Source organism: Malus domestica, chromosome 10, assembly GCF_042453785.1.
Source record: "Malus domestica chromosome 10, GDT2T_hap1".
Lineage (NCBI taxonomy): Eukaryota > Viridiplantae > Streptophyta > Magnoliopsida > Rosales > Rosaceae > Malus > Malus domestica.
This window is the reverse complement of record NC_091670.1, coordinates 1,736,569-1,762,866: the sequence shown is the minus strand read 5'-3', so window position 1 is coordinate 1,762,866 and position 26,298 is coordinate 1,736,569. Positions and strand designations below refer to the sequence as shown.

Genomic DNA, 26,298 nt, shown 5'->3' with positions numbered 1-26,298 from the left:
GCAGGCAAGGAGCGTTTGTTGTCACCTTTTAGGCTCGTGTGGACAATGAGCTTTGGTTGTCGCTATTTATGCTTGTGCGGACGAGGAACTTTGGTGTCGCCTTTTAGGCTCGTGCGGACCAGGAGCGTTGGTGTCTCCTTTTCTGCTCGTGTGGACCAGGAGCGTTGTTGCCGTATCTAGTTTAGGCTCGTGCAAGTGAGGAGCTTTGTTGTCGCCTTTTATGCTCGTGCGGACGAGGAGCTTTGGTGTCACCTTTTAGGCTCTACGAACAAGGAGCATGTGAATTTAAACGATCTTAGAAAGGCATTCCTTGCAATCTTCATAACAATAAGTCTTGATCGAGTGATTGAAGAAGTCTTCGAGGAAAAAATCGCGTCGTGATGGCAACGGGCGATCTTCGTGTCGCAATTTCATCATCCGCAACATTTTCATGTAGTTTTGGAGGTTAACGAGAGTTGTTTTGCCCCTTTTCCGATTGATGAACTTATGGGGGAGACGTATGCTTCTTGTGCAGTTTCTTTGGAGTGACATGAATCTATCTTTCAACTTCACTTAACTTGACTGACATGGTTTTGGAGCATGCCCCAAGTGGTTGAGGTGAAGATTTTGAGTCAAAAGAGCCGGAAATGATAGTGGTATAGGTTGACTTCACCACATCGTTAAGATCTAGCTCGATGATTCCTTTCTGAGCCAGCTTCATGATGAGATCTTTAAGCACGAAGCACTTTTTTGTCGGATGACTGATAAAGCGGTGGAATCTACAGTACCTTGGACTATCAGTACGATTCATCTCTTCCGGTCATTTGCACTTAGGTAGGTCGATCACTTTTTATCAAACAAGTCTTTCAACATGGCAACCACATCAGTGTCAGGGAATGGATAAGTCTTATCCTCAAGCTTCTTCAAAGTGCATCTACGCATCTCTTGATCATGAAAAGCTTCGCCTTGAATCGCCTTGCCTCGTGTAGAGATTTTGACGGGAGCTATGTTGACCGTCATTGCTTCCTTGGTGGGTTTCCACGCAACCTTCTCTACTTTTGGTCCAAAAACTTTGTCGTTCTTGTAGTTGGCGATCAGTTCTTTCTTTCCATGATGGGCAATGCTCAACTCCATGTCATGAGCGCGGGTGGCTAACTCTTCAAAGGTCCGCGATTTGATGCCTTAAAGGATGTAGTGTAATCCCCATTGCATGCCTTGGACACATATCTCGATCGAGGAAATCTCCGAGAGTCTGTCTTTGCAGTCGAGGCTTATAGTGCATCATCGGTTGATATAGTCTACGACTGGCTCGTCCTTCCACTGCTTCGTACTTGTCAACTCTAACATGCTTACAGTGTGGTGGGTGCTGTAGAAGCGGTTAAGGAATTCCCTTTCCAATTGCTCCCAATTATTGATGGACTAAGGCTCTAGGTCCGTATATCATTCAAAGGCGTTTCCTTTCAGCGAGCGCACAAACTGCTTGGCGAGGTAGTCTCTATCCGTCCCCGTGTTGTTGCAAGTTTCAACGAAATGGGGGACGTGCTGCTTAGGGTTACCATTTTCCATCAAATTGCATGAACTTTGGTGGTTGATAACCCATTGGCATCTTCAGGGCGTCAATCTTCTTGGAGTAGGGCTTTGAGTACAACATGAAGGTATGTGAGCTCCCTTCGTACTGTGCCTTGATGGTGTTGGTGATCATTTCCTACAACTGTTAGATAGAAAGAAATCTCATGAGTGCCGCTGCTTGGTCTGGCTCAGGTTTCTTTTCGACTTTCTCCACCACAGGCTCATCTGCTTCGCTGGCTTTTTCTCTAACGAATTAACCTTTGGGTTGGGGTTTTCGTCATCCTGCACCTCTAGTCGGTTGACGAGTGTAGCGATCTGCAAGTCTTTCTCTTCCGCGATCCTTGTGAGCTTTGCAATTGCTTCGCTCATTTGAGCCAGCTGTTATTCGATGGAGGTAACGCCGATGGTCATGTCTTGTGCGACCAACAGATGCGGCTTTCCTTCAGACATTCAGGGTGCTGATGAAGAACCTCGTTAGCCGTTTTGGGGTGTCATCTTGTACGCCTCAGCAGCATGCTTCAATGCCCCCAACGAGGTTAGGTTGATGATAGGCTCGTGTTTTTGATGCCCTCATTTCTCCCTTAACAGCATAAACTTTGAAGCAACATGTTGAGGAGTGGTTGTGGCGCCAATGGATGCTCCGTTCGCGGAGGAAGTGCTCAGGCTCCTTCCCTTGGTGGTTGCAAGAACGGCTTGTCCTTTACTTAATGCCATTGCTTTTGGAGGTGTGCTTTGATTTCTTGAACAGAGAAAGAGATGAGAGGTAAAGATAGTCCCACCGAGTGTGCCAAATTTGTAAACACGGAAATTCCTGCAATGAATGGAATAAGAACACGTGTACAAAATAATATTTTGTATTAATGATTTTGGGGTTACAATCTCTCTCAAATGTAATCCTCTGATTCAATCTCCATAAGGTGTTGATTTGTGAATGTGCGATTGATCCTAAGGCCGTCGAGGCTTGAACGATTGGAAGTTTCTTCAAGGGCTGTTGGGGCTTGATCTTGAAGGTTGAAGGAAGTTTCTTCAAGGGCCTTTGGGCTTGATCTTGAAGGTTGAAGGATGAACGGATCTTCAAGGGCTTTTGGGCTTGATCTTGAAGAACTGTTGATGAACGGATCTTCAAGGGCCTTTAGGGCTTGAGCTTGATGAACAGTTGATGAATGGATCTTCAAGGGCTTTTGGGCTTGATCTTGAAGAACGGTTGGATGTGTGGATTTGTTGATGTTGTTGATCTAAAGGGCCGTTGGGGCTTGATCTTATGATGAACAAATGATGAACGATGAACACTTTCTTCAAGGGCCGCTGGGGCTTGATCTTGAAGGAGGATTTGACGAAGAACGAAGATGACTTTCTTGATCCTTCGGGATTTGCTTGAGAGCTTTAGAGTTTCAAAACTTCAAGGTTTTGGTGTGATGTGAATTAGTGAATCAAAATGAACGACTTGGCTTCTTATTTATAGAATTCGAAAACTTGATTTTTGGATTTAAATAATCAAATGAAATAAATCATTTTTGCCAGGTGTTGAAACGTGTCCTATTTGATGACATTTCTGATTTATTTTGATTTTTCGTTGAGTCACATGCTATGTGTAAAATTTATGGGACACGTGAGCGTTGGAATTTTAATTATTGGTCAACATTTATTTCACCGAAATTTCGATGTCTACAGTCTTCATCTTCTATCTCAAAAGCCTTCCTTAACTTCTCTTCATCTATCTCAAAAGCCCTCCTTGCATGTTTTAGCTTTTCAGTATAGCTTTTAACTTTTGGATATTTTTTTGCAGTTTACCACATATTTGGCTGAGTGGGAAATAAGTTAGTAATCATGTATGAGTTTAGATTCCTTGAATGCTCAATATTTTAGTTGGAATCAAGTGGTGTGCTTTGTGCCGTGTGATGTGATTCAGAGATAGTTGGAATTGATTCCTTGAATATTTCTCACTTTTCTTTTTCCAATTTTGTAATGGAGTGGTGTGCTGTGTGCCTTCTTAGTTCGATAATTAAGCTACGTACCAATTGAGCAAAATAATTGATAGAAACATAAACTAAATCCTTTTCACATATGAAGCAAATCAATAAACAATTAACATATGACATTAAGCTTACATACTCTCATATGACATTAAAGGATTTGATGAAAATATGACCAAGAAGTGAATGCTTCTCATATGACAGCATAACCACGGAAGAACAAATTATTTGATTGAAAATATTTGCAGATTGAACTCTACTGGAGAAGTAATTCATTGTGTTCAAATTTCACTGGGTAAGTTTAGTTTCATATTAGCATGGATGTTCGCAATGGCCACAGCTCAAGTCGTGGTTTGAACGATGAGGTGAAGAAAATGAGGGAGGAGTGGATGAATAAAGAAGAAAAACACAGGAAGGCTGTGGAGTTGGTTTATGTTGCCAAGCCTGATGATTTGGAGGCTCAAATTAGGTCAGTTTTAATATCAAATTAGCCTTAAAAAAAAACAAATAAAATATAGAAGAAGAAATACTGAATATATGTTGCTAGGTTTATTTTATAGTTTCCATTTTTTTCCTTGCAAGATTGATTTAGAACATCATGTTTAGCTTCACTCTGTTTATGTGTTTTTCTCTTCTAGGTATGGAGGTTTAAACAATATTAGTTCAAGACTAATAATATTGACCTCTCCATTATCCCATGGAAATAAAATTTGGGTGGTCAAGAAATGAATAGAGATTGAATTGTTAGGTTATTTTGTCTTATTTATTTGTTAATTTTATACTCATAACAACATTTGAATGAGTTTAAGTTTTTTAATCAAGGTAGAAATTGCTATTTTTTTTTTTTGTAGCTAACTATGATCTCCATGCTTATTGTTCTATGTTACAAAACACTCCAGAGAGTGAGCCAAATTTATTCGACCTTGGAAAGAAGAAGAGCATGTGTTTTTTTGTAACTTAAGAAGAGCATGTGCTTTTTTGCAATAATCAAATTTCATTGAACTTGGAGAAATACTATTTTGACCAACTAGGATTTTAGTTTGTTTGTAACTTAAGTTAAAACTATAGTGACACTATTAATGTCTATGCCCAATGAACAATTATGGTAAATAGCTAACACAATACATCTTTAGGGCGCTTAGCGCCCGTGATTAGAAAAAAGGCATCTTCGCATGCGCGTGATGCGCTCACGCGCATGCAGAGACTAGATTTTCCTTTAAAACCCCAACCGCTTCTTGCACTCCTCTCAAAAACCCCATTTCCCACTTCGTGAAGAAACATCTTGCTCTTTCCCCCATCATCTTCTCTCTCTCTCTCTCTCTCTCTCTCTCTCTCTCTCTTTCTCTCTCTCTCTGGCCCTTTTTCCTTTTCAGTGTAGTTTCTGGTTCTCTGGGGATTGTCCTCAACTGCGTTCTCTACTTTTCTTTCTTTCGTTTCAAGATTCGTTTGAAATGGATAAAAAAACAGTGCATGTTTTCAAGGTTTTGTTCGGAGTCTTAGGTGAGTTTCTGAATTTTCCTCTCTGGTTTTCGGATTTTTTTCTCAATTGGATTCTTTCTTACCAATTTCCTTTGAGATTTGTGCGTTTGTGTTTGTTAATGCTCTGTTTCTTCATTTTTACAGGAAATGGCACCGCTTTCTTCCTCTTCTTGTCACCCACGTAAGCCCTCTCTCTCTCACATTCTTTCATTTGGGTTCTAAAGATGATGCCTTTTTGCCTAAATTTTCATTTTGTTCAATGGGTTATGATATTTTGATTCTCTGTACATTCTGCTTGTTCAAAGAGCAACAATCTCTCCCTCTCCCTCTCTCTCTCTCTCTTGCTTTTTGTGGCTAAAGATCATGTCTTTTGTGTCATAAATTGGATTTTGTTAAATGGGTTTATGTATATCTGTTGGATAATAAAAAAGGTTGAATCTTTATAGGGTTTCTTTAATTTTCTGTGCAATTTATAGAGTAGTTTTGGTTTTAAAATGTGTAGAATTACATTTAAGAGGATCATGAGGAAGAAATGCACAGAGCAGTTCTCAGGCATTCCCTACGTGATGACTATGCTTTGAAGAACTTGGTATTCAATAATGTTTTCCCTTATTAATCTTGCTGCAATGGACATCAGCTTTTATATACACAGTTACATATGCATGTAATAAACAAATGTAATACAAGTGGACACTGTTACATACGCATGCAATAAACAATTGCATTACAAGTGATGTCTTTGCTGCCCACGATGCAGCAACCAGAACACAAGGTGCAGAAACCATGTGGTAGTCTAGCTGTCAGGGTTCCATGTGCAACATTCCTTTTGTCCAAGCTGTACAGCAAGTTGATTACAGATTGCAGCGTGGTGGAATTGGTGGTGCTGAAGTGGAGTTGTTATTAGGGTTATCCGAACTAGATTTATCACGCCCCCGCAAGCTGACGGGGCGTTGACGAACATGAAGCTTGGAGATAAGATAATGGAATCGGACAGAGGACAAACCCTTGGTTAAAAAATCGGCAATTTGGTATGTGGTAGCCACATAACCAACTTCTATTTCCTTGCGGATGACCTTGTCCCGGATGTAGTGATAATCCACTTCAACATGGCGCATGCGAGCTTGATAAACAAGATTGGAAGCAACAACAATGGCGCTGATATTGTCACACCAGAGACGAGGTGGCTGTAATGGAAGATATAAATCACGGAATAGATTGCGAAACCATGAGAGATGGGCAGAAGTATAGGCAAGTTGACGATACTCCGCCTCTGTGCTAGACCGTGACACTCCACGTTGCTTTTTCGAACTCCAGGAGATTAAATTTTCACCAAGAAATATGCAGTGACCGCCAGTGGAACGACGGTTATCAGGGTCGCCAGCGTAGTCAGCGTCAGCGAAGGCAGTGAGAGTGAGGGGACTGGGTTTGTAAAGTAAGCCGTGATCATGTGTGCCTTTCAAATACCGTAAGATGCGTTTGACTGCAGCCCAATGCGCAGTAGTTGGAGAGTGCATGAACTGACACACTTGGTTGACAGCGTAAGCAATATCAGGTCGTGTAAATAGAAGGTATTGAAGGGCGCCCACAACACTGCGAAAAGAAGATCCATCTGAGAGAGGCTCACCATCATATAAACTCAAGCGTTTACCACTGGGAACTGGCGTTGAGATGGGCTTGGCGTCAGCCATATTAGTTTTCTGTAGAAGTTCCAAAATATACTTGGATTGAGTGAGATAGAAGGCAGAAGGCGTCCGGGAAACCTCCATCCCCAAGAAGTAGTGTAAGGGCCCAAGATCTTTCATTGCAAAATGAGTACGAAGCTGCATGATGAACTGAGACAAGTGAGCAGTGTTGTTCCCTGTGATTAAAATGTCATCCACATAGATGAGAAGATAAATGATTGTTGAGCCATCAAAATAGGTGAAGAGAGACGAGTCAGCTTGGGAAGCCGTGAAGCCCAAGTCTTCTTGTTTCTGGGAAAAACATTGAAACCAAGCACGGGGTGCTTGTTTCAAACCGTATAGGGACCGTCGAAGTCGACACACATGAGACGAAAACTGTGGATCAACGAACCCTGCAGGTTGGCGCATATAAACTTCCTCATTCAACGTGCCATGAAGGAAGGCATTTTGAACATCAAGCTGGCGGATAGGCCACTGAAAGTGAAGAGCAATAGAGAGAATGAGCCGAATGGTGGTATGTGTGACCACCGGACTGAAGGTTTCGCAGAAATCAATGCCCTCTTGCTGATGAAAGCCATTGGCAACTAGGCGAGCTTTAAAACGCTCGATGGAACCATCAGAGTTCTTTTTGATGCGATACACCCATTTATTAGGTAACACGTTCATAGAAGAGTTGTAGGGTACCAAAGTCCAAGTGCCGGTACGCTGTAAAGCGTTGAATTCATCCGCCATTGCTTGGCGCCATTGGGAAGACTTATTGGCCTATGAGAAACATGTGGGCTCAACCAAAGTATTAGTAACATTAGTGATGCAAGCATATCTGGGATTTGGTTTGCGAATTCCTTGTTGACCACGCGTGATCATAGGATGAGTGGATGAACCAGTATGTGAAGTGGTGTTGGCAGGTTCAATATTCACGTGAGTAGTGGGAGGTGGTGGGTGAGAATGGAAGGCTGGGGTAGGTAGCGGTAGGGAGTGAGGGAGGGAGGTAACGACAATCGGTGTTGAAAGGGAAGGAGGAGTCCGTGGGGTCGAATGTGGTTGGGTGTAATGGAAGGTATCAATGTCGAGGACATGGTCCAACTGACTAGGGTTTGACAAGATCGGAGGAGCAAGTTCTTTAATAAGGATTGTAGAGGATTTTAAATGATTTTAAAAGACTTTAGAATCATGGTGTAGTCAATTAGGACTTTAGAATCATGGTGCAGTCAACTAGAATTTTAAATGATTTTTATAGAGTCCATGCAAATATATAGGTATTAAAAAATTCATAGATTTTGAAAGATTTCTTTCAATAAGAGATTTTGTAGAATTTGAGAAGGGATTATAAGCATAACAAAATCCTACCTCCACCCCTAGGATTTTTTTTCAACCCCCTGGCTGTTTCTCTTTCTCCCTCTCTTCATAATGCAACTCGATCTTTCTTTCTCACTCTCCATTTTCTTCCGGTCATAGAACCTATCAACATGATTTCCTTTCACGTTCATTCGTCACTGTCCCAATTGCAAACTTATATTTTTTGAATTGTACAATATTTTTTTGAATTTTTTATTTCCTTTATTTTGGACTGTGTAATAGTATTTCTTGTAATGCTTTGATGGAAAGTGTTAATGGCTACTAATAGTTCTTGTAATGATTATGCATTCTATTTGAAGGTGTTAATTTTTTTCCCATGTTAATTGAACTCTTGGAAATTACTACTAAGAATCTTATTGCCAATTCAAGTTTTATGTTCTTTTTTGTGTAATCATGTTAGTGCAAGGGTGCAAGCATCTTCCAAAGCCTATTTATAATGGTAGATGTACTTAGACTGGACAACACATTATGAACTAATCAATTGTTGAGGAAAAAGGGTTAATTTTGAGACATTTGATTTAGAAGCACTACTTGTTTTGGTTAGTTAAAATTATTTTTCGTAAAGAAATCACAATTCAAATGAGAAAGGGAAAGAAAAGACATATTTGATTGGTTTATATTTCCATATATATATGTTTGTGTCTTTTTCAGATTGTGCACTGAGAAAAGAATTTATGTTGTAGGAGTCAAAAAAGAAATCCTAAAAAATTCATGAAAGAAATCCTTACAAATCCATAGAAATCTATAATAGAAATCCATAATAATCAGTCAAAATCCATATGGAATTGTCGAATCTATTAAAATCCTATGAAATTTGTCACTTAAAAAAATCCATTAAAATCTTCTAAAATCCAAATTGACTACACCCCCCAAGTAGATAGAGGAAGTGGAAGATGATTCTAGAAAACAGAAAATGATATTAGTAGATTATATTAAATAATAATAACATATTATAGATATAGATTAAATAATATAATATTAGAATCTTGCTTTTTAGTCCGACACTGCACCAAACACTTCACTAAATCAGTCCAGCTTAGTCCTTGAAGCTAGTCCAGTATGAAATAATCCGGTGCAATATACGCACCCTTAATGTCTTAACTTATGTGGCGAGGATGAAGAAAGTTGGTACTATTATAAAATTAATTAATAATATAGAGAATAATATTCACTCTTTATGAGTTTTTGTAAGGTTTTTGTTTTAACCTGAGACTTTTTTACTTTCACACATTTTCACACACCTTTCAAGTGTTGTTGATTTTCAAGTGGGGAACAATACGAATTGAGTGACGTGGAACACATGTGGTTGTCAACCTACTCTGATACTATGAAGAAGGTTGACCATAAGATCAATCGACAATATAGGAAGCAACTTCTTATAAACTCTTACAAAGTTAATCCTTTCACTGATATGAGACTCTTTACTTTCACACCACATTCTCACATAGGGGTGGATGTGAATCATAAGTTACTTTGGGAGAAATCATTAATCAACTTAATCAAAAACCTACGACCTAGCCATTGTTGGAGCAATATTAGAAAATATGATAAATATAAAAGAATTCCAATAATAATAATCATAAAGAAATTTCACAACATCAATTATATATGAGATTAATATAAACAACTAGAGATAAAGTTAGAAAAACTGACAAACTTGAAGATTAAGGCTTGCATAAATGCAATGTCCTAAAGATAGAATTTCGCCCCTACTTTTGTGCTTGTAGTTCGATAGGCATCCATCTCCCAAGATTCAACAATCTATAATCCGAAGTCAAAGCACTTTAATATTCGGACTCTGACGAACTTTATATATTTCGTACTCTCAAGACACGACTCGGAATTTGACACACGAAGCATGAGAAAAACAAAGTGGGGAAACCCTATTTCTCAAGAGTAAAAATTAACTATAATTTTCTATATTTAATACCAATGGTTTCATGGGTTTATATAGATTCCAATTTCTACTTATTAAAGAGATGTAACTTTTCATCTATAAATATACATCACTTATCAAGGGAATACGCCTAAACAACATAACCTTTCTAAGAAATTGGTTAACACTATTCTTCATTCAATTATTAAAATTATATATTACAATATTTCATATTATAATATATAATTTCCAACAATCTCCCACATGAATGAAAAATTTGGAAGAATTTGAGAGTACAGGCGGACAAGAGATGCATCGAAAGAGGTGTCTTTTGGACTTGAACCTACCCTAGTGAATACTTATCGGATTTACTTGGTGACGCAGTGAATATAAAATCTTGAACTGTTCACCGCAGTAGTAAACCGAGACAATAAGCAACACACATCACTAATCCTAATATATTATGGTTCATACGGTTGTGTTCATTTTGGTCCTGGACAAATCCCGGATTCTTGAGAGCTTTAGAGAATTTAGCCATCTCATTCTCATAGAAGCGATCCACTTCTACTCTCACATAGGTGACCACTGATTAAGAATAGTATGCTCTATTCCTCTTATTTATAAGATATCACTGTCTTTAAGTATAAATATACAACCTAAAACGTCTGCAGACAACACACTTCTTCCATCATAGGAATGAGGTATATAGTGTGTTAACTTCTTTGAATCATGCCCAACCAGTTTGCCTATTGAACTTAGACCATGAGATCTCCAATCAACTAAATTAGGTTTCCGCTCGGCTAATTCAGTAGTTATGTTGGCTTTAGCCTCATTCCCCTCGATGATCAACTTACTCTCTAGTCTAACCTTTAATAATTGGATCCACTACTAGGTTGACTATCTTTAATGGTGTGCACAATCCATCTTATGAAGCTGTATTTCATATGAGAGTAGTTGTTTGACATTGTTTGAAATGTCAAGTCCTCAAAATTATATTAGGACTTAATTACTATGTAATTTGCTAACACTTGGGTAAACTCCCCCACATTTAAGGTATTTGTAAGATGGTCTCTAACCTTGTCATACATTAAACAATTACTCATTACAAGAGATGACATTTTGATTGTCTCACTCAATTAACAAATTACATTTCCATTCTTCTTATGCATATCTCATATCTCAAAGATAAATAAGCGACCCCCACAATTCTTTCATAATTGTGGGTAATTCTTAACTTTATCGTTGAATTGATCACATTTGTAGTTTAAGAAGAAGGAAATGATTAAGATATAGACTCTATCTTCTTATATATAGACTATCTAACATCTTAGGCCTTAATATGCCTCACTACACAATTCTAGGCAAAGCACTTATTGGCTTTCATCCTATGCCTACTTTCAAATTGCCATGGATGACAGATTTGGAATCCTCACAAAGGAAATGTCATCCCCTTTTGAGTTTAGGCTTTGGCCTATCAAAGTGACTGTGCAAAGTATTCTAATACTTTTGAAGTCTCTTTATTTCCTTCAACATAAGTCTTGACCCCCACAATTTAATAGTCATCTTACTAAGAGGAGAGCAACTTCATCCCAAATAATGAAGCTTTATGCCTTGACTAATGGAACATCACTTCTGATGCCGTGTGTATGAAAGCTTCTTGGTACAACGTCATGTGGTAATTCAGGACAAAACTCTTGCTCAATTGCTTGACTTCTTGCCTACATTGATGGAGGCCTCTATATATACATGCAGTGCCCACAAGTGTATCTTCACATATCGAAGATCAAGAACTTCCCATGACTATATACAAGGACAAGACATTTTGACTATTGTCATATTTTTGCTTGCCTTCTTGTTACATCAGAACAACTATATGCATGAAGCACGGCTTCAAGCATTTGGGGAAGTCTTTGCGGTTTCGGCAACAAACATCATATGATGGCTTTTCACCCAAAGACGTGCATCTAGGCACCATCACAACTACCAAAGGTTACAGCCTGAGAAAGAACTATCATCTCCATAACCAGTAACCGAATTGTTACGGTTTGAATGAACCAAATCCATGACCCTACGATGGAAACAATCGTGCCTTTCCGTATGAACTCAGTTCAAATCATACATGGGCTCTCAATTTGTTTCCTTATCTGGCCAAAGATACAAACTGTAAACTGATCAAAGCATATTAGGAGAGTCGCATACAGTTTCATTGAGTAACCAACTTTTCAATTTGAAAACTCGTAACTACGTAATTATAATTTCAGAGTTTAATTCCAGACAATTTCCACTCATTCTGATACTCAAGTATTTAATCTTTAATCTAACGTAGACAAAATCGACATAACAAGTATCATATATGTTTATCTAACCGTGTTTTTCAAACCAGATCAATAAAAGGAAGCCACATAGAATCATAACTACTTTTCTCCAAATGTATTTATAGCAGCATACATACATACATACACACACACACATATATATATGCACATCGATCTTAGGAACCTGCAAATGTATTAGAGAAGTGTTTCTTTCTTCCAAATGATGGCTAGACTCATTCAATATCTCATGATGTTAGTTGTTCTACATTATGAGATTTCACACATCCATATCTTCTAATTGTTCCATAAAGTATTTCTATCTTTAGATTGTTGGAGCAATATTAGAAAATATGAGAAATATAAAAGAATTTTGTTGATGCACAAAACCGGAGGTCTTGGTACAACGTAAATCCGACCGTGAATCTGCAATGAAATGTAAATAACACAAGATGTATTGTGGTTCACCTCAAGGTTTAGGCTACGTCCACACTGATTGTATTTATTTGAGGGAGAGACAGCTCTGAGAGTGAGAGCGTTGAGAGGGGGTGAGAGGGCCTAGAAATTGGCCTCAGAAAATGGCCTCTCCTAATTGTGAGAGTGAGGGGTCCTTTTATAGAATAAGGACTCCTCACTTATTACATATTTGCCCATTCCTTTATCACATAATTACATTTAAGTCATCCGAGTATTTGTACGAGATCTAAATACGAGGCCCTAAATATGGTATAAATAAATTCCAATAATAATAATCATAAAGAAATTTCACAACATCAATTATATATGAGATTAATATGAACAACTAGAGATAAAGTTAGAAAAACTGACAAACTTGAAGATTGAGGCTTGCATAAATGCAATGTCCTAAAGATAGAATTTCGCCCATACTCTTGTGCTTGTAGTTCGACAGACGTCCATCTCCCAGGATTCAATAATCTATAATCTGAAGTCAAAGCACTTCAATCTTCAGACTCTGGCGAACTTTATATATTTCGTACTCCCAAGACACGATTCGGAATTTGACACACGAAACATGAGAGAAACAAAGTGGGGAAACCCTATTTCTCAAGAGTAAAAATTAACTATAATCTTCTATATTTAATACCAATGGTTTCATGGGTTTATATAGAATCCAATTTCTACTTATTAAAGAGATGTAACTTTTCATCTATAAGTATACATCATTTATCAAGGGAATACACCTAAACAACATAACCTTTCTAAGAAATTGGTTAACACTATTTTTCATTCAATTATTAAAATTATATATTAAAATATTTCATATTATAATATATAATTTCCAACAGCTATGTAATCATAGTTGGCCTAGCCTAAGAATATGATAACATAATACTTCCATTTTATTGAGCATAAATAGAACAGAATTGGATCCTCTCCGAGGCAACCCCTCGGGATCCTCCTGACTGGTGTTAGTGGGCCGTTGGATTTTTATCCAACAGCTACAAATAAGAGACTCTCTAAAAGTTATAATAATTGTAACCGTTGGATAAAAATCCAACGGCCCAATAACCCCGGTCAAGAGGATCCTGAGGATATGCCTCGGAGAGGATCCAATTCCAAATAAAACGAGCTTGATTTCTTTTCAAATTGCAAGCGGGAAATCCAATTAATAACTTGTTATAAACTGAAGTTGGGAATCCGGATTAAGCTCCAGGTGAGAGAATTCGATTAGTTTCAATTAAGAGTTGGAGCAATTTCAAGTTGGATTCAGCTCGTGTCTCGGAAAAAATTGGGATGCTATATTGTAAGTTGTTCTTATACAGACCAACTCAAATTCAAGTTAGTTAGGTTCACTATGATAACTCGAGTGGGTAAATTTTGAACCTTCGGCTCGTGTTATGGAGCGACTGCAAAAACCCTTCAATTTTATAGGACCCAATAGCTTAATATGTCTGGACAGTATTGATTTGTTATGTGCTCTGACATGATTATTGATTGGAAGGTTGAAGGCTGTTTGTGAACATGGACTTCCGGAGCTGGAAATTAAATTGAAGAGCTGAAACATGAGGATATAAGTACAGCTAATACTACGGTATACAAAAGAAAGAATAAAAAAATTAAATTTTAATCCTTAAAGAAGATGAAGTTTAAAAAAATGTCTTATACAAGATTAAAAATTGATTTTAGTTCTTAGACTGACACACCCGACCTGAAAAGGTCGAACCATGCTGGCCATCACCGTGAGGTGACGTAACCATAATGGTAAGTGACGTAAAAGTGATTAAATTTAAAAATAATTGGAACTAATTATACTAAATAGTAAAAGAGTGCGCAATCGTGGGAAGAACCCGCTACAAATATTCAGAGCTAATAGACAGTGAGACTACATAAGAGTAGTCAAAGCAACTAAGTATACTTATTACACAACAGTGATAAGTTCGTATGTCTAAACAGAAGAGAATGTCAGAACTGCCGAGATTCCTCGAGTGCCACAAAGAGTACAGCTATCTAGGTCTTGGAGTGGCAAAAAACAAAGTTGAGTGAGTCAGCAAAACAATGCTTATACGAAATCCTTTATTTTTTTAATATACTAACCCCTTGCCGTAAAACAAGTATAGTTTCCTTAAAACATACTACATACGTATGTAAACAATAAAATCAACAACATTATAGTAGTATAGAAATCAGAAATATGCCAAATCATGATGTACCAAATGCCACAATAATATAATCATGTGATAATCAAGTATAGCTAAGTGCTCATCCATCTAGGCTGACACACGAGTTCAAACAGATAATTTCTGACACAAACATGACTGGGTGTAATCAATATGCTCTAGTACTATGATCACGTGAAGGCTGGTGCAGAAGCACGATCACATACAAGTCGGATTGCCTAATGCAATCTGCCCGACATGACTGACACCTAACTTCGATCCAAGGTGAGTAAACTGTGTGGTGTGAACATACACGTGAAGGACTAGCCCTGGCCCTGGGGCGAGTACTAACACCAGTGCAGCAAAATGAGCATGTACAATTATGTATGAATGTCATGACAGTAATATCTCAACCATATAACAACATTTATTACAATTATGTCGCAATAATCAATTATTTGGCAATATATACGTAAAGTGATGTATTTATGCAATTCTGGAAACTATAAATACATATAGATATAAAAATAAACTGCCCACTCACAAGTACGTCGCTGGGTCGTAACACCCGAGCCTAGCTTGGCCTCAAACGTCCTCGGGATACGTTTCCCCTATATGCGAAATAACTAAAATATAATTAATTAAAGCACATGTACGGAAAACAAAATAAAACCCTCATAGTTTGCTCAAACCTAGGGTTTAAATATACCATCATGACCTACTCAACGTCACGAACATCCCCAAATTTTTAAAACAATTTAAAAACACAAATTTAAAAAAATCCAAAAAGTATTGGAAAAGAAAATGGAAAATTGAAAAAAATAAGCAAAACAAGTAGATGTGCTTAAGCCTTTCAAACTGCTCAGCGGTAGTGGGCAGTTTTCTCCTACCCCATAGATTTCCACAATCTGAGTTGGGAGGTTCAACGCTAACCACCTGCATACCACCAGTATTTAGAGATGAATAATTGGAAGGAGGCTAATTTTAGTTTTCAAAAGTTCACTGTGTGGTTTCAGTTCATTCCAAATAGAAAAAGATCAACAAACTCAATGACAGAAATTCATAAAAGATTGGAGCTTTCGGAACAAATTCTTCTCCGAAAATTGAAAATTTTCATCGGGTTAGTGATTCATCTTTTTAGTTTTCTTTCTCTTCAACTTTTGTAAATTATGTTCGCTCCCTAAATCCGCCATGGTGCCTTGCAGGCATACTGGGGATTTACTTCACATACGAGATTGGTGGGTACGGGCGTGCCACTACTAGATGCCGCTAGTAGACGGTATTTGAATGATTGAGGTTGCGCCTTTTGACTTCAAATCAAGAGATTATGCCATTTGAGTGGGAGTTGCTCAAATCAAGGTTCTTTCTTTGCCTTAAAAATAATGACTTTACTTATATGGAGAGATAGAACAATATGTAAATGACAAGGTTGCTCGGAAATGTAAATGACAGAGGAAAGTGACTAATATTGCAAATTACTTGTAATTTAAATGACTGAAAATGAGTTGTACATGAAAACTATAAAGGAGATTGATACTACAAGTGAGCAGCAGAGCTAATAAACTAGACAAAAGATGGCTTTTGTGAGGGTTGATACTGAAAAGGATGAAGGTTTGGGGGCTAACTACAGCTTCATGAAGGCAAATCTAGTTTGAGCAGAGTTTGTGCTTGTATTTGTTTGTTTGATTGAGTGTCCTCATCTCTGATTTCTCTTTCTTCTTTTATAGACAGTTTGGCTTGGTCTCCTGTAGCTTTAATCTTGCCCGAATGCAGCTTGAAGGGCAATGGCTCATCAGCTTTTTACTTGTATTGCCACTGTAAAGTGCTTTTGAGCTGATTAGCTGGCTGGTCTACACCACTTGGTCTCTAGGTAGGTGAACAAGTGGTTCAAATGATCTGCACCTAGTCGGGAAAAGGCATTTCTGCCTTCTGGGCTTTTGCTGGGTTTCAGGCTCCTGTCCTCTTGGTCCTTCTTTTGGGCCGACTCCCTTTTGAGCCCAAAGTTCAAGTTTTAACCCAAACAGTGCCCCCTTCAATTAATATTCAGGCTGGAATTCCAGGCGCCAATATTGATTGAATAGCTGAATGCATGTATATCTCCTCTCGGAACTTGTGTTTTCTAAACGGGACGAATGCAATCTTGCATCTCTTGCTCTTCTCATGACCTTTGAGCTATCCTCTGAGGTTTCTATAAATTCAGGCTCGAAATTGCTCCTGTCCAGCCAACAGATCCTCTTTAGCCTTCTCTTTTATCTCCCTCAACTGGAAAATGGGTTCCTCCGAATTCAATTGGGGTTTCCTAAAACTCCATTTTCATGAGCAAAAGGATTTTCATCAAATGTCTACTATCTCCAACACCTTTGGTCAAACAGCCCGCTATCTCCAACACCTTTGGTCAGGTGGTCTCCTTCTGATAGCTTGCCCTCCTGCTCGTTGCTTTGATAAGTCAGGCTTCACCATCATACCTGGTGACGATTCGCATTGAGGGTCCTCTACCATGTTCATCTTGGCGGCACAACCCGATCACCTGATCGGGTTCTATCCATGAAGATAATAGAAAACTGGTTGAGACACTACTGCATCCAAAAGGAACCATACATAGTGCACTGAGGCAGAATCTGATGTAAATTTCACCAATTTGTCGAAATGAATAACACATTATTTTATCAACTTTTTATCTTTTTGTCTTCTTGAATAGTTGATGAACAAACATTGTACTTTGACATCCCGAAACCTGCTTTATCTTGCATCATCTTCAATATAACAGTCTCTAACATCCCATAATGTAGGACAATACCTTTTTAAGAATTTGACATTAATGGGATGTCTCTGCCAATTTCCTTCGAGGTCCGCCAAGTAGTATCCTCCCTTGTCTAATACTCGACTAATCATGAAAGGACACTCCCATGTCGGGCTCCATTTTCCACAGCCCCTAAGCTGAGCCCCTAGAGGGAGGACTGTCTTCCACACTAAATCTCCTTCCTTGAAAGACTTTATCTTTACCTTTTTGTTATAAGCTTGGGCAACAGCTCTCTTTCCTTCCTGAATCTGGTTCAAGGCTTCAATTCGGGCTACATCTAAGTATTCAATCCCTTGACGCATGGCTTCGATATACTCCTCACTGTGTAACCCAAACTAATTTTGAATTTTGACAGAACTTACATTGATCTCCATGGGAAACATTGCATCTTGCCCGAAAATTAAAGTATAAGAAGTTGTCCCTGTTCCTACCCTCTTAGAGGTTCAGTATGCCCACAGAGTATTCCCCAACTTTTCATGCCACTTTTCCGGACTATCTGTCACCATTCTTTTGATAATGTTTACCAACATCTTGTTACTGGATTCTGCCTGGCCATTTGACTGTGGGTAGTAAGGACTGGACTGGATCATTTTTATTTTGTATTTGCTTGCAAACTCTTCAACTTCTTTTGAGATAAAAGATGGCCCACGATCCGTTACTATAGTTTCGGGCACCCTAAATCTGTGCAGAATCTTGGTCTCAATAAAATTCTTAACTACAGCTGAGGTTATGGATTTTACGGCCGATGCCTCTACGCATTTGGTAAAGTAATTCGTTGCTACAATTATGAAAGTATGCCCCTTGCTAGAAGCTGGATAAATTTGCCCGACGAAGTCCATTGCCCATCCTCTTAAGGGCCAAGGCTTGACTACTGGATTTAAAGGTACTGAAGGCACATGTTGTAGCGGTCCATGTCTTTGACATTCTTCACAGCCTCGGGCATAGGACTTGCAATCTTTTTCCATGTCGGGCCAGAAATACCCATACCTTCTAAGCAACCATCTCATCTTCGTTCCAGCTTGATGTGCCCCGCATATTCCTTTATGTACCTCGGCCATCACTCTTATAGATTCCTCTTTGCCCAAGCATTTTAATAGTAACATGTCTGGAGTTTTCCTTAGCAGGTTCTTCGCCCATAAGACATACTTGGTTGCTTGCTGTTTATTCTTCTTGCTTGTGGGTGAAGAAGGATCATTTAAATGATGAGTGATAGGCGACCTCCAATCTTCTATCTCGGTTTCTAGAACCATTACATCCAGACTGAATCCTTTTTCTAGGATAGAAGGAAGGTTTCTTCTTTGAATCTCGACATCTACCCCATATTTTTTTCCTGTATTGGCACGCCTGAGGCTAATTGCGCCATCTTGTTGGCCGCTAGGTTGGATCCCCTGGGAACATGATTAACTGATATCTCAGAATCCCAATAACTCAGCAATTGCATGGCCGCCAAGTAATACCCTGCCATGGTGATATGTATGCACTTGAAATCCCCATTTAGCAGGTTTATTACTAACTCTGAATCACCAAACACGTCTACCTCTACTGCCCCTAGATCCATCAAGATTTCCAAACCAATTATTAAGGCTTCATACTCTGCCCGATTATTGGTGTTCCCTTGGTAATCTAGGAGGAACGAGTAATAATGATAAACCTCTTGGGGGTTCACAATGACAATCCCAGCTTCAAAGGCCTTCTAAGTGTAAGAACCATCAAAATAAAGCTTCCAAGGAGTAATCCAGAGGCCAGTCACTCTTTTTATCTCTTGCTGGACCCACTCCTCTTTACCCGAGATATCTTTGCTTGGCGGGATCTAAACACTAGTAACTTCCAGGGTCCCCGGGATATTGATTATCTCATCTTGAAACTCTTTATGCTCCGTCAACATTGGTTTTGACAACATATACTTTATCACATATGCCTTGGCAATGATGTGCACGTGACAAGGTAACATGTAATGCCTCGGCTTACTGGCAGTGAAATATAGAGCTAGGCACAATCTTTCCACTGGGGAGTATCTTGTTTCTACCTCGGTCAGAATTCTACTGAGATAGTACACCGCCTGCTCTTTCCCACCTTCATTGTTTTGAGCTAGCAAACTTCCGATTGATTTTTCTGAAGCTGAGATATATAGCTTTAAGGGTTTTCCCCTTTGAGGTGGTACCAACACTAGTGGAGAAGTCAAATAGGCTTTGATGCTGTCAAAAGCCCTTTGGTGTGGTGGTCCCCACTCAAAATCTTCTTTATCCTTTAGTCTCAGCAGATGAGTCAGTGGTTGGATCTTGCCTGCTAAATTGGCAATGAATTTCCTTAAGAAATTAATTTTGCCTAGCAACCTCTGAAGTTGTACTTTATTGGTGGGTAAAGGCGACTCCATTATTGCCTGAGATTTGTTTTTGTCCACTTCTAGTCCTCTTTGATGAACCAAAAACCCCAAGAAGTTGCCCGCTCTAACTCCAAATGCGCACTTCTTTGGATTCATCTTCAGCTTATGGATCCTCATCCTTGTTAAAGCTTTCTTGAGGTCTATCAGATGATGCTCTTCTGTTTTGGATTTTACCACGATGTCATTGATGTACACCTCCATGTTCTGGCCAATCAAATCATGAAAGATGGCATTCATTGCCCTTTGGTAAGTTGCACCAGCATTCTTGAGCCCGAATGGCATGACTAGATATTATTATGCCCCCACATGACCGGGACACCTAAAAGCTGTTTTATGTATATCTTCCTGGGCCATCTTTATCTGATTATATTCAGCATTTCCATCCATAAAAGATAAGACTTTATGTTTTGCTACCGCATCTATGGACAGGTCAGCCATGGGCATGGGATATTCATCTTTTCGTGTGGCGCCATTAATATTTCTGTAATCAACACAACATCGCACTGCTTTTGTTATGGCTTTTAAAACGGGTACAATGTTGGCTAACCACTCTACATATTTAGCTGGTCTAATAAATGCAGCTTTTACTAGTCTTCCAATTTCTTCTTTGACCTTCTCTTCTATCTCCTTTGACATCCTTCGTGGTGCTTGCTTAACAGGTTTATACCCCTCCTTGATGGGCATTATGTGTTCCACCAAGGTTGAATCCAAACCTGGTATCTCAGTGTAATGCCAAGCAAAACAATTTTTAAATTCTTATAAAAAACAGATAATCTTCGCCCGATCATTAGTTTCTAACAAGCCACTGATTTGTATAGGTTTTGGATCTTCTTCTGTCCCCAAATCAATGACTTCCAAAGGATCATGAACTTCTGGTGGTGGTTTGTCCGGTTCTGCGCACAAAAATTCAACTAACTCCAGGCTTTCGGGCAAATGGTTTGGCCCATCCAAGTCATATATGCACTCGGCCATTCGTATGGCCATATCCAATTCTTCTCCGTAAAGCTCTTCTCTGCTTCTATCCTGATTGGTCGGAGTTCCTAGCTGCCATTCCTGCTCTTCTTTGTCTAAGAGCTCCCTTTCTTGCTTTCTTCCTTTCCCATACACCAACAGTCTTTTGATCAGGGACCTAACTGCCATTACCTGATCCTTCCTCTTTTATTCTGTTATTGATGGTGTAGGGGTGTTGGGACGATACAAGGTCTATCCCACTCTTCTCTAGTAAGGAGCATTCCTTGTTCTAAAAGCTTTTGGGCCGTCACCTTGGTAAGGCGACCGTTCTCATCTGCTCCTGAACATTTCAGAATTCCTACGTTGGGATTGTAGAAACTCGCATCCACAACATTGGCTATGGGGAGAAATGGCCGTGATTCGGCCTCCACCATCTCCCAAAAGCCTAGTCCCTCTGTCCCTGCCTCATGATAAACAACCACTTGTTGATGTAGAGTGGAGGGTATGGCGAGACTTTGGTGGATCCAGTCCCTTCCAAGTAAGGCTCCATAGGTGGAAGTGCAATCTACCACAAAGAATGCCAAAATGATTTGTTTGGACCCCAAATCCACTTCTAAAGGCAATATCCCATGAGTTTTGGTGATAGCGCCCGAGAAGCTTGAAACCGTGAGGTTCGTAGGAATAAGATCTTTTGTGCCTCTCCCTATTCTTTTCATTTTCTTGGTTGGCAGTACATTAATAACCGCTCATCCATCAATTAAAATTCTTTTGAAAGGCACCCCTTCCAAATGAGCTGCAACATATATTGGCTTAAGATGGTTGGCTAGTAACATGTTTGGACAACTGAACACCATTTTATCCGTATAGATCCTTAAAGGACCATCTTTGGATGCTTCGGAAGATTCAGCTTTTCCCGACTCTCTTTCTCCAACTATCTCAACACTGACATGGGCTATCATTGGCTCCGTCGTCACATAGTCTCCTTCCATAGTGGCAGGTTGATTAGGCTCGGCACCAAACATGGCAGATAACACATACGCCATGTTGATATGAAAATTGCTAGGCTCTGGCAGTTCTTCTTTCTTGCTCATGATCTGTTCTATGAACTCATCTAACCAGGCCATCGCATCTTTTGGAAGCAGTGGTTCTGGTGCCCCCTCTTGTTGATTCATGCCCGAATATGGTGTTTGCTTTAGAACTTCACTGAAAGGATCCACTAATGATAGAGAATGTGGTTTTCTTTCAGGCGAAATAGTTCCAAAACAAATAGGCTCTGTCTTCCATCCGGGAGTTGCCATCATGATCATATCTTCTTGAGCTCTCCTCAAGATCCTATATTTCCCAGGGTGTAGGCTTTGCGGTACATGGTTTCCTTCACCTTCTGTTTTACTATTAGCTCTCTCCACCTCTTTTTTACTCCTCCAGCCAAACTGACTACTCCCCCCAGATGACATTTTTTCGAACTTTTGATTCTTGGATGCTTCAGACGTCGCGGGGGTCTTTAAAGAATTCATGTAAGCTTTGTGCTGCCTCTGGACCCTTCTAACCATGGAGGCTCCCATTTGTTTAACGGGCTGTCCATTTTTTCCAACCACGTACCATTTTCGCCCGAGGCGGGCAGGGTTATCTTTCTTGATAAGATTTGTTATCCTATCATTTCTCTTGACTTCTTTTCCTATATGGCCATATTGAAGATGTTCTACACCCCTCTCTTTTGGTTTTTTTGGCATCCTTGTCTTCTGCCTCCTCAGAAGCTTCATGATTACGAAATATCTCTGATAAAGCTCTAGGTTGGGAATCGCCTCCTAACCGCTGAAAAACACTTCGAGAATTATCTCTTCCTGCAGTCCGCCTAGCTTTCTCACGGGCCTTTTTTCTTTCTTCTTCTTCCTTCCTCCTGATCAGCTTATGATCCATGAGGACTCCTGCTGGTGGTATTTCGAGCTCACACTCGCATTGGCATTTACTACAAAGAACCATCCTTTTGATTATAGCTGCTTTTGGATGTTCGGTCAATCTGATCACCCCTTTTGTGGATTTGTCAGCCAGTCTTCCTTCTTCTATTTCCCTTGCGACCTTTTCTTTCCCCTTCTCGGCCCATGCCATACTGATCATATTTACTAGGGCTTCTAAGAAGGGATCTGTATGTTTGCCCACCACTGCTTCCTCTGGCTGGTTGGTTTTAAGTCTCTCTCTTTCCCTATTATCTTTTTCCCCAAGTTGAGGTAAAGATATATGAATAGTTGGTCTTACAACCAGGTCTGCTTTCCTTCTGAAGCCTGCAGAGGCGCTCTCCAGTCTTTGTAACATTTGCAACAAGGTAGTTTGCAAGTCTTCATCAAAATGTTCTAGAACATCCGCTCTTTTTAAATCTTCAGGTTTTCTGTACATATTTCTTTGGTAAGTAAGATCTGATTAAAGGAGTCCCACTGGGCGTGCCAAAATATGTTCACTCCCTAAATCCGCCATGGTACCTTGCGGGCATAGCGGGGATTTACTTCACATACGAGATTGGTGGGTGCGGGCGTGCCACTACTAGATGCCGCTAGTAGACGGGATTTGAATAATTGAGGTTGCACCTTTTGACTTCAAATCAAGAGATTGTGCCATTTGAGTGGGAATTGCTCAAATCAAGGTTCTTTCTTTGCCTTAAAAATAAGGACTTTACTTATATGGAGAGATAGAACAATGTGTAAATGACAAGGTTGCTCGAAAATGTAAATGACAGAGGAAAGTGACTAATTTTGCAGATTACTTGTAATTTAAATGACTGAAAATGAGTTGTACATGAAAACTATAAAGGAGATCGATACTACAAGTGAGCAGCAGAGCTAATAAACTAGACAAAAGATGGCTTTTGTAAGGGCTGATCTTGAAAAGGATGAAGGATTAGGGGCTGACTACAGCTTTGTGAAGGCAAATCTGGTTTGAGCAGAGTTTGTGCTTGTATTTGTTTGTTTGATTAAGTGTCCTCATCTCTGTCTCTTTCTTCTTTTATAGACAGTTTGGCTTAGCCTCCTGTAGCTTTAATCTTGCCCAAATACAGCTTGAAGGGCAATGACTCATCAGCTTTTTATTTGTACTGCCACTGTAAAGTGCTTTTGGGCTGATTAGCTGGCTGGTCTACACCACTTGGTCTCTAGGTAGGTGAACAAGTGGTTCAAATGATCTGCACCTAGTCGGGAAAAGGCCTTTTCTGCCTTCTGGGCTTTTGCTGGGCTTCGAGCTCCTTTCCTCCTAGTCCTTCTTTTAGGCCGACTCCCTTTTGAGCCCAAAGTTCAAGTTTTAACCCAAACAAATTCAACTTTTGTAAATTCAATCAAAGTTATTTGTTCATCGAATTGGGTTTTCTAGAAATGTTCGATTTCTTTGTTTATGAAGGATATGATTTCGGCTGCAGTTTAAGTTTTTGGATAGATTTCACATTTCAAATCAACTTCTGACCTACTAACCTTAATGGAGGGGAGGGGCAAAGGATGAAGAAAATTTCAGGCAGTGAACTTTGACTCTCTGATTCACTGCGGCAACAACATACCACCATCCTCATTTGATTCCCATGTCACCAGAAGCAACATGAAGAGATAAAAGAAAATCGGTGTTTTAAAATTTTGCTGGAGTAATGAATAATTTTTATTACTGTTTTTTTGTGATTCACATGTTCTTTTTTCGTTGTCTTCAAATTTTCGTAAATACGACTAAAGTTTTTAAAACACATCAATTCATGTTACTAACAAAAAAATTCATCGTTTTTAATGGTTGTACAGGCTTATTGGTTGCTAACCCATTCGTCGGGGCTCGAAGAAAAGGAAAGTTGAGAAAGTCTATTCTTGCCGTAAAAGTCCTGTTGGCAGTGAGCCTTGAAGAAAATGCAAGGTGAGAATAGCGTAATAGGTGGCTTTTTGCTTTTGGCACCGACTTATTTTCAAAATTTCCCTTAACCTTAGCATTACCACTTTGCGAATGTGTTTGCATTTTATAATACAAATTCCTATGTTATGCATGTAAATAGTTATAAGAACATTTATCTGATGTTTTCTACCTCATTCAACAACTTAATTACACTCCCACTGTTTTGGTTAGAAGTTGATTAGAAGAGTCTTCATTCCATCGACATCATTTTCGTTACAATTTATGCTGAAAATTACTTCCAAAATGTAATATGAAAGGTTTAGTTGGCATGTTAACTTTGAGAAGCATGAGATGAACGAACATGTCCTGTTTGTACATGATATTTTATTTTTCTGTGTCGTCTTCATCTTCGGTCTCAAAAGTCTTCCTTAACTTCTCTTTATCTATCTCAAATTCATAGCATAGTAATAAAAACATACTGCAAATAGTTTCACTATGCATTAAAATTTAGCAACACAATTCCTTGAGCTCTCAACAATATAAATGAAAAAAAAGGTGTTAATGCAGAAGTCAAAAGATATAAATCACTTTCAATTGATAGAACTAAAAGATCATAAAAAAAAAAAACAAGGACATAATGTTGATACCTGATAAGAATGTCTGAAGGTTATTCCTGTTAACTTAGCCTGGTCTTCTCTTGGCCGATTCTCCATCAACTCTTCCTGCTTAACCTCAATTATTTCAGTGGGCACCTCATTCCTCCCCCTCTTTTTACTGACTTTAATCTCACTTGCACCAGTAGCAGGGATGGCTGGCACAACAGTTCCTGACCCACCAAACCAATCATTCCAAAATTTCCCCTAACCTTAGCATTGGCACTTTTTTATGTGTTTGCATTTTATGAATGGCCACCTATGTTATACATGCAAATGGTTATCAGAACATTTATATGATGTTTTTTTACCACATCTAACAACTTAATTACACTCCCACTATTTTGGTTGGAAGTTAATTAGAAGAGTTTTCATTCCATCGACATCATTTCCTTTACAATTTATGCTGAAATCACTTGCAAAATGTAATATGATAGGTTTAGTTGGCATGTTAACTTTCAGAAGCATGAGATGAACAACAATGAATGTGCATGATAATTTTTGTATCCTACTGTGTCGTCTTTGTAAACACGAAAATTCCTGCGATGAAACGAGACAAGAACACGTGTACAAAATAATATTTTGTATTAATGATTTTAGGGTTGCAATCTCTCTCAAATTTGATCCTCTGATTCAATCTCCGTAAGGTGTTGATTTGTGGATGTGCGATTGATCCTAGGGCAGTCGAGGCTTGATCTTGGATGAACAGTTGGAAGTTTCTTCAATGGTCGTTGGGGCTTGATCTTGAAGGTTGAAGGAAGTTTCTTCGATGGCCTTTAGGCTTGATCTTGAAGGTTGATGGATGAACGGATATTCAA

At 39.1% G+C, this 26,298-nt stretch overlaps 1 protein-coding gene and 1 long non-coding RNA gene across 2 annotated transcripts; one reads left to right on the top strand and one right to left on the bottom strand.

The window, feature by feature from the left end:
* Window positions 1–4,789: 4,789 nt before the first annotated feature.
* On the top strand, window positions 4,790–5,577 carry LOC108170520 (uncharacterized). The gene is made up of 3 exons (XR_001786901.3): window positions 4,790–5,021; window positions 5,145–5,181; window positions 5,503–5,577. It is a non-coding gene; the product is annotated as an uncharacterized lncRNA (long non-coding RNA).
* Window positions 5,578–17,040: 11,463 nt separating this feature from the next.
* Window positions 17,041–18,483, bottom strand: LOC139188395 (uncharacterized). Its single transcript, XM_070805701.1, has 4 exons — window positions 18,169–18,483; window positions 17,642–17,979; window positions 17,310–17,420; window positions 17,041–17,143 (listed from the first exon to the last, which is right to left on the bottom strand). Exons 1-4 carry the CDS (start codon window positions 18,481–18,483, stop codon window positions 17,041–17,043), a joined length of 867 nt encoding a protein of 288 aa, XP_070661802.1.
* Between the last annotated feature and the right edge of the window lie 7,815 nt (window positions 18,484–26,298).

What these genes read in the sequence shown, in the direction of transcription:
- LOC139188395 (XM_070805701.1), bottom strand. Translation starts at nt 18,483, where the DNA reads ATGGACTTCGTCGGGCAAATTTATCCAGCTTCTAGCAAGGGGCATACT. An exon ending in AATCCAGTAACAAGATGTTG is followed by an intron (nt 17,980 to 18,168) that starts GTAAACATTATC and finishes ATTCAAAATTAG; the next exon opens with TTTGGGTTACACAGTGAGGA. An exon ending in TCAATGCGAATCGTCACCAG is followed by an intron (nt 17,144 to 17,309) that starts GTATGATGGTGA and finishes ATGGAGTTTTAG; the next exon opens with GAAACCCCAATTGAATTCGG.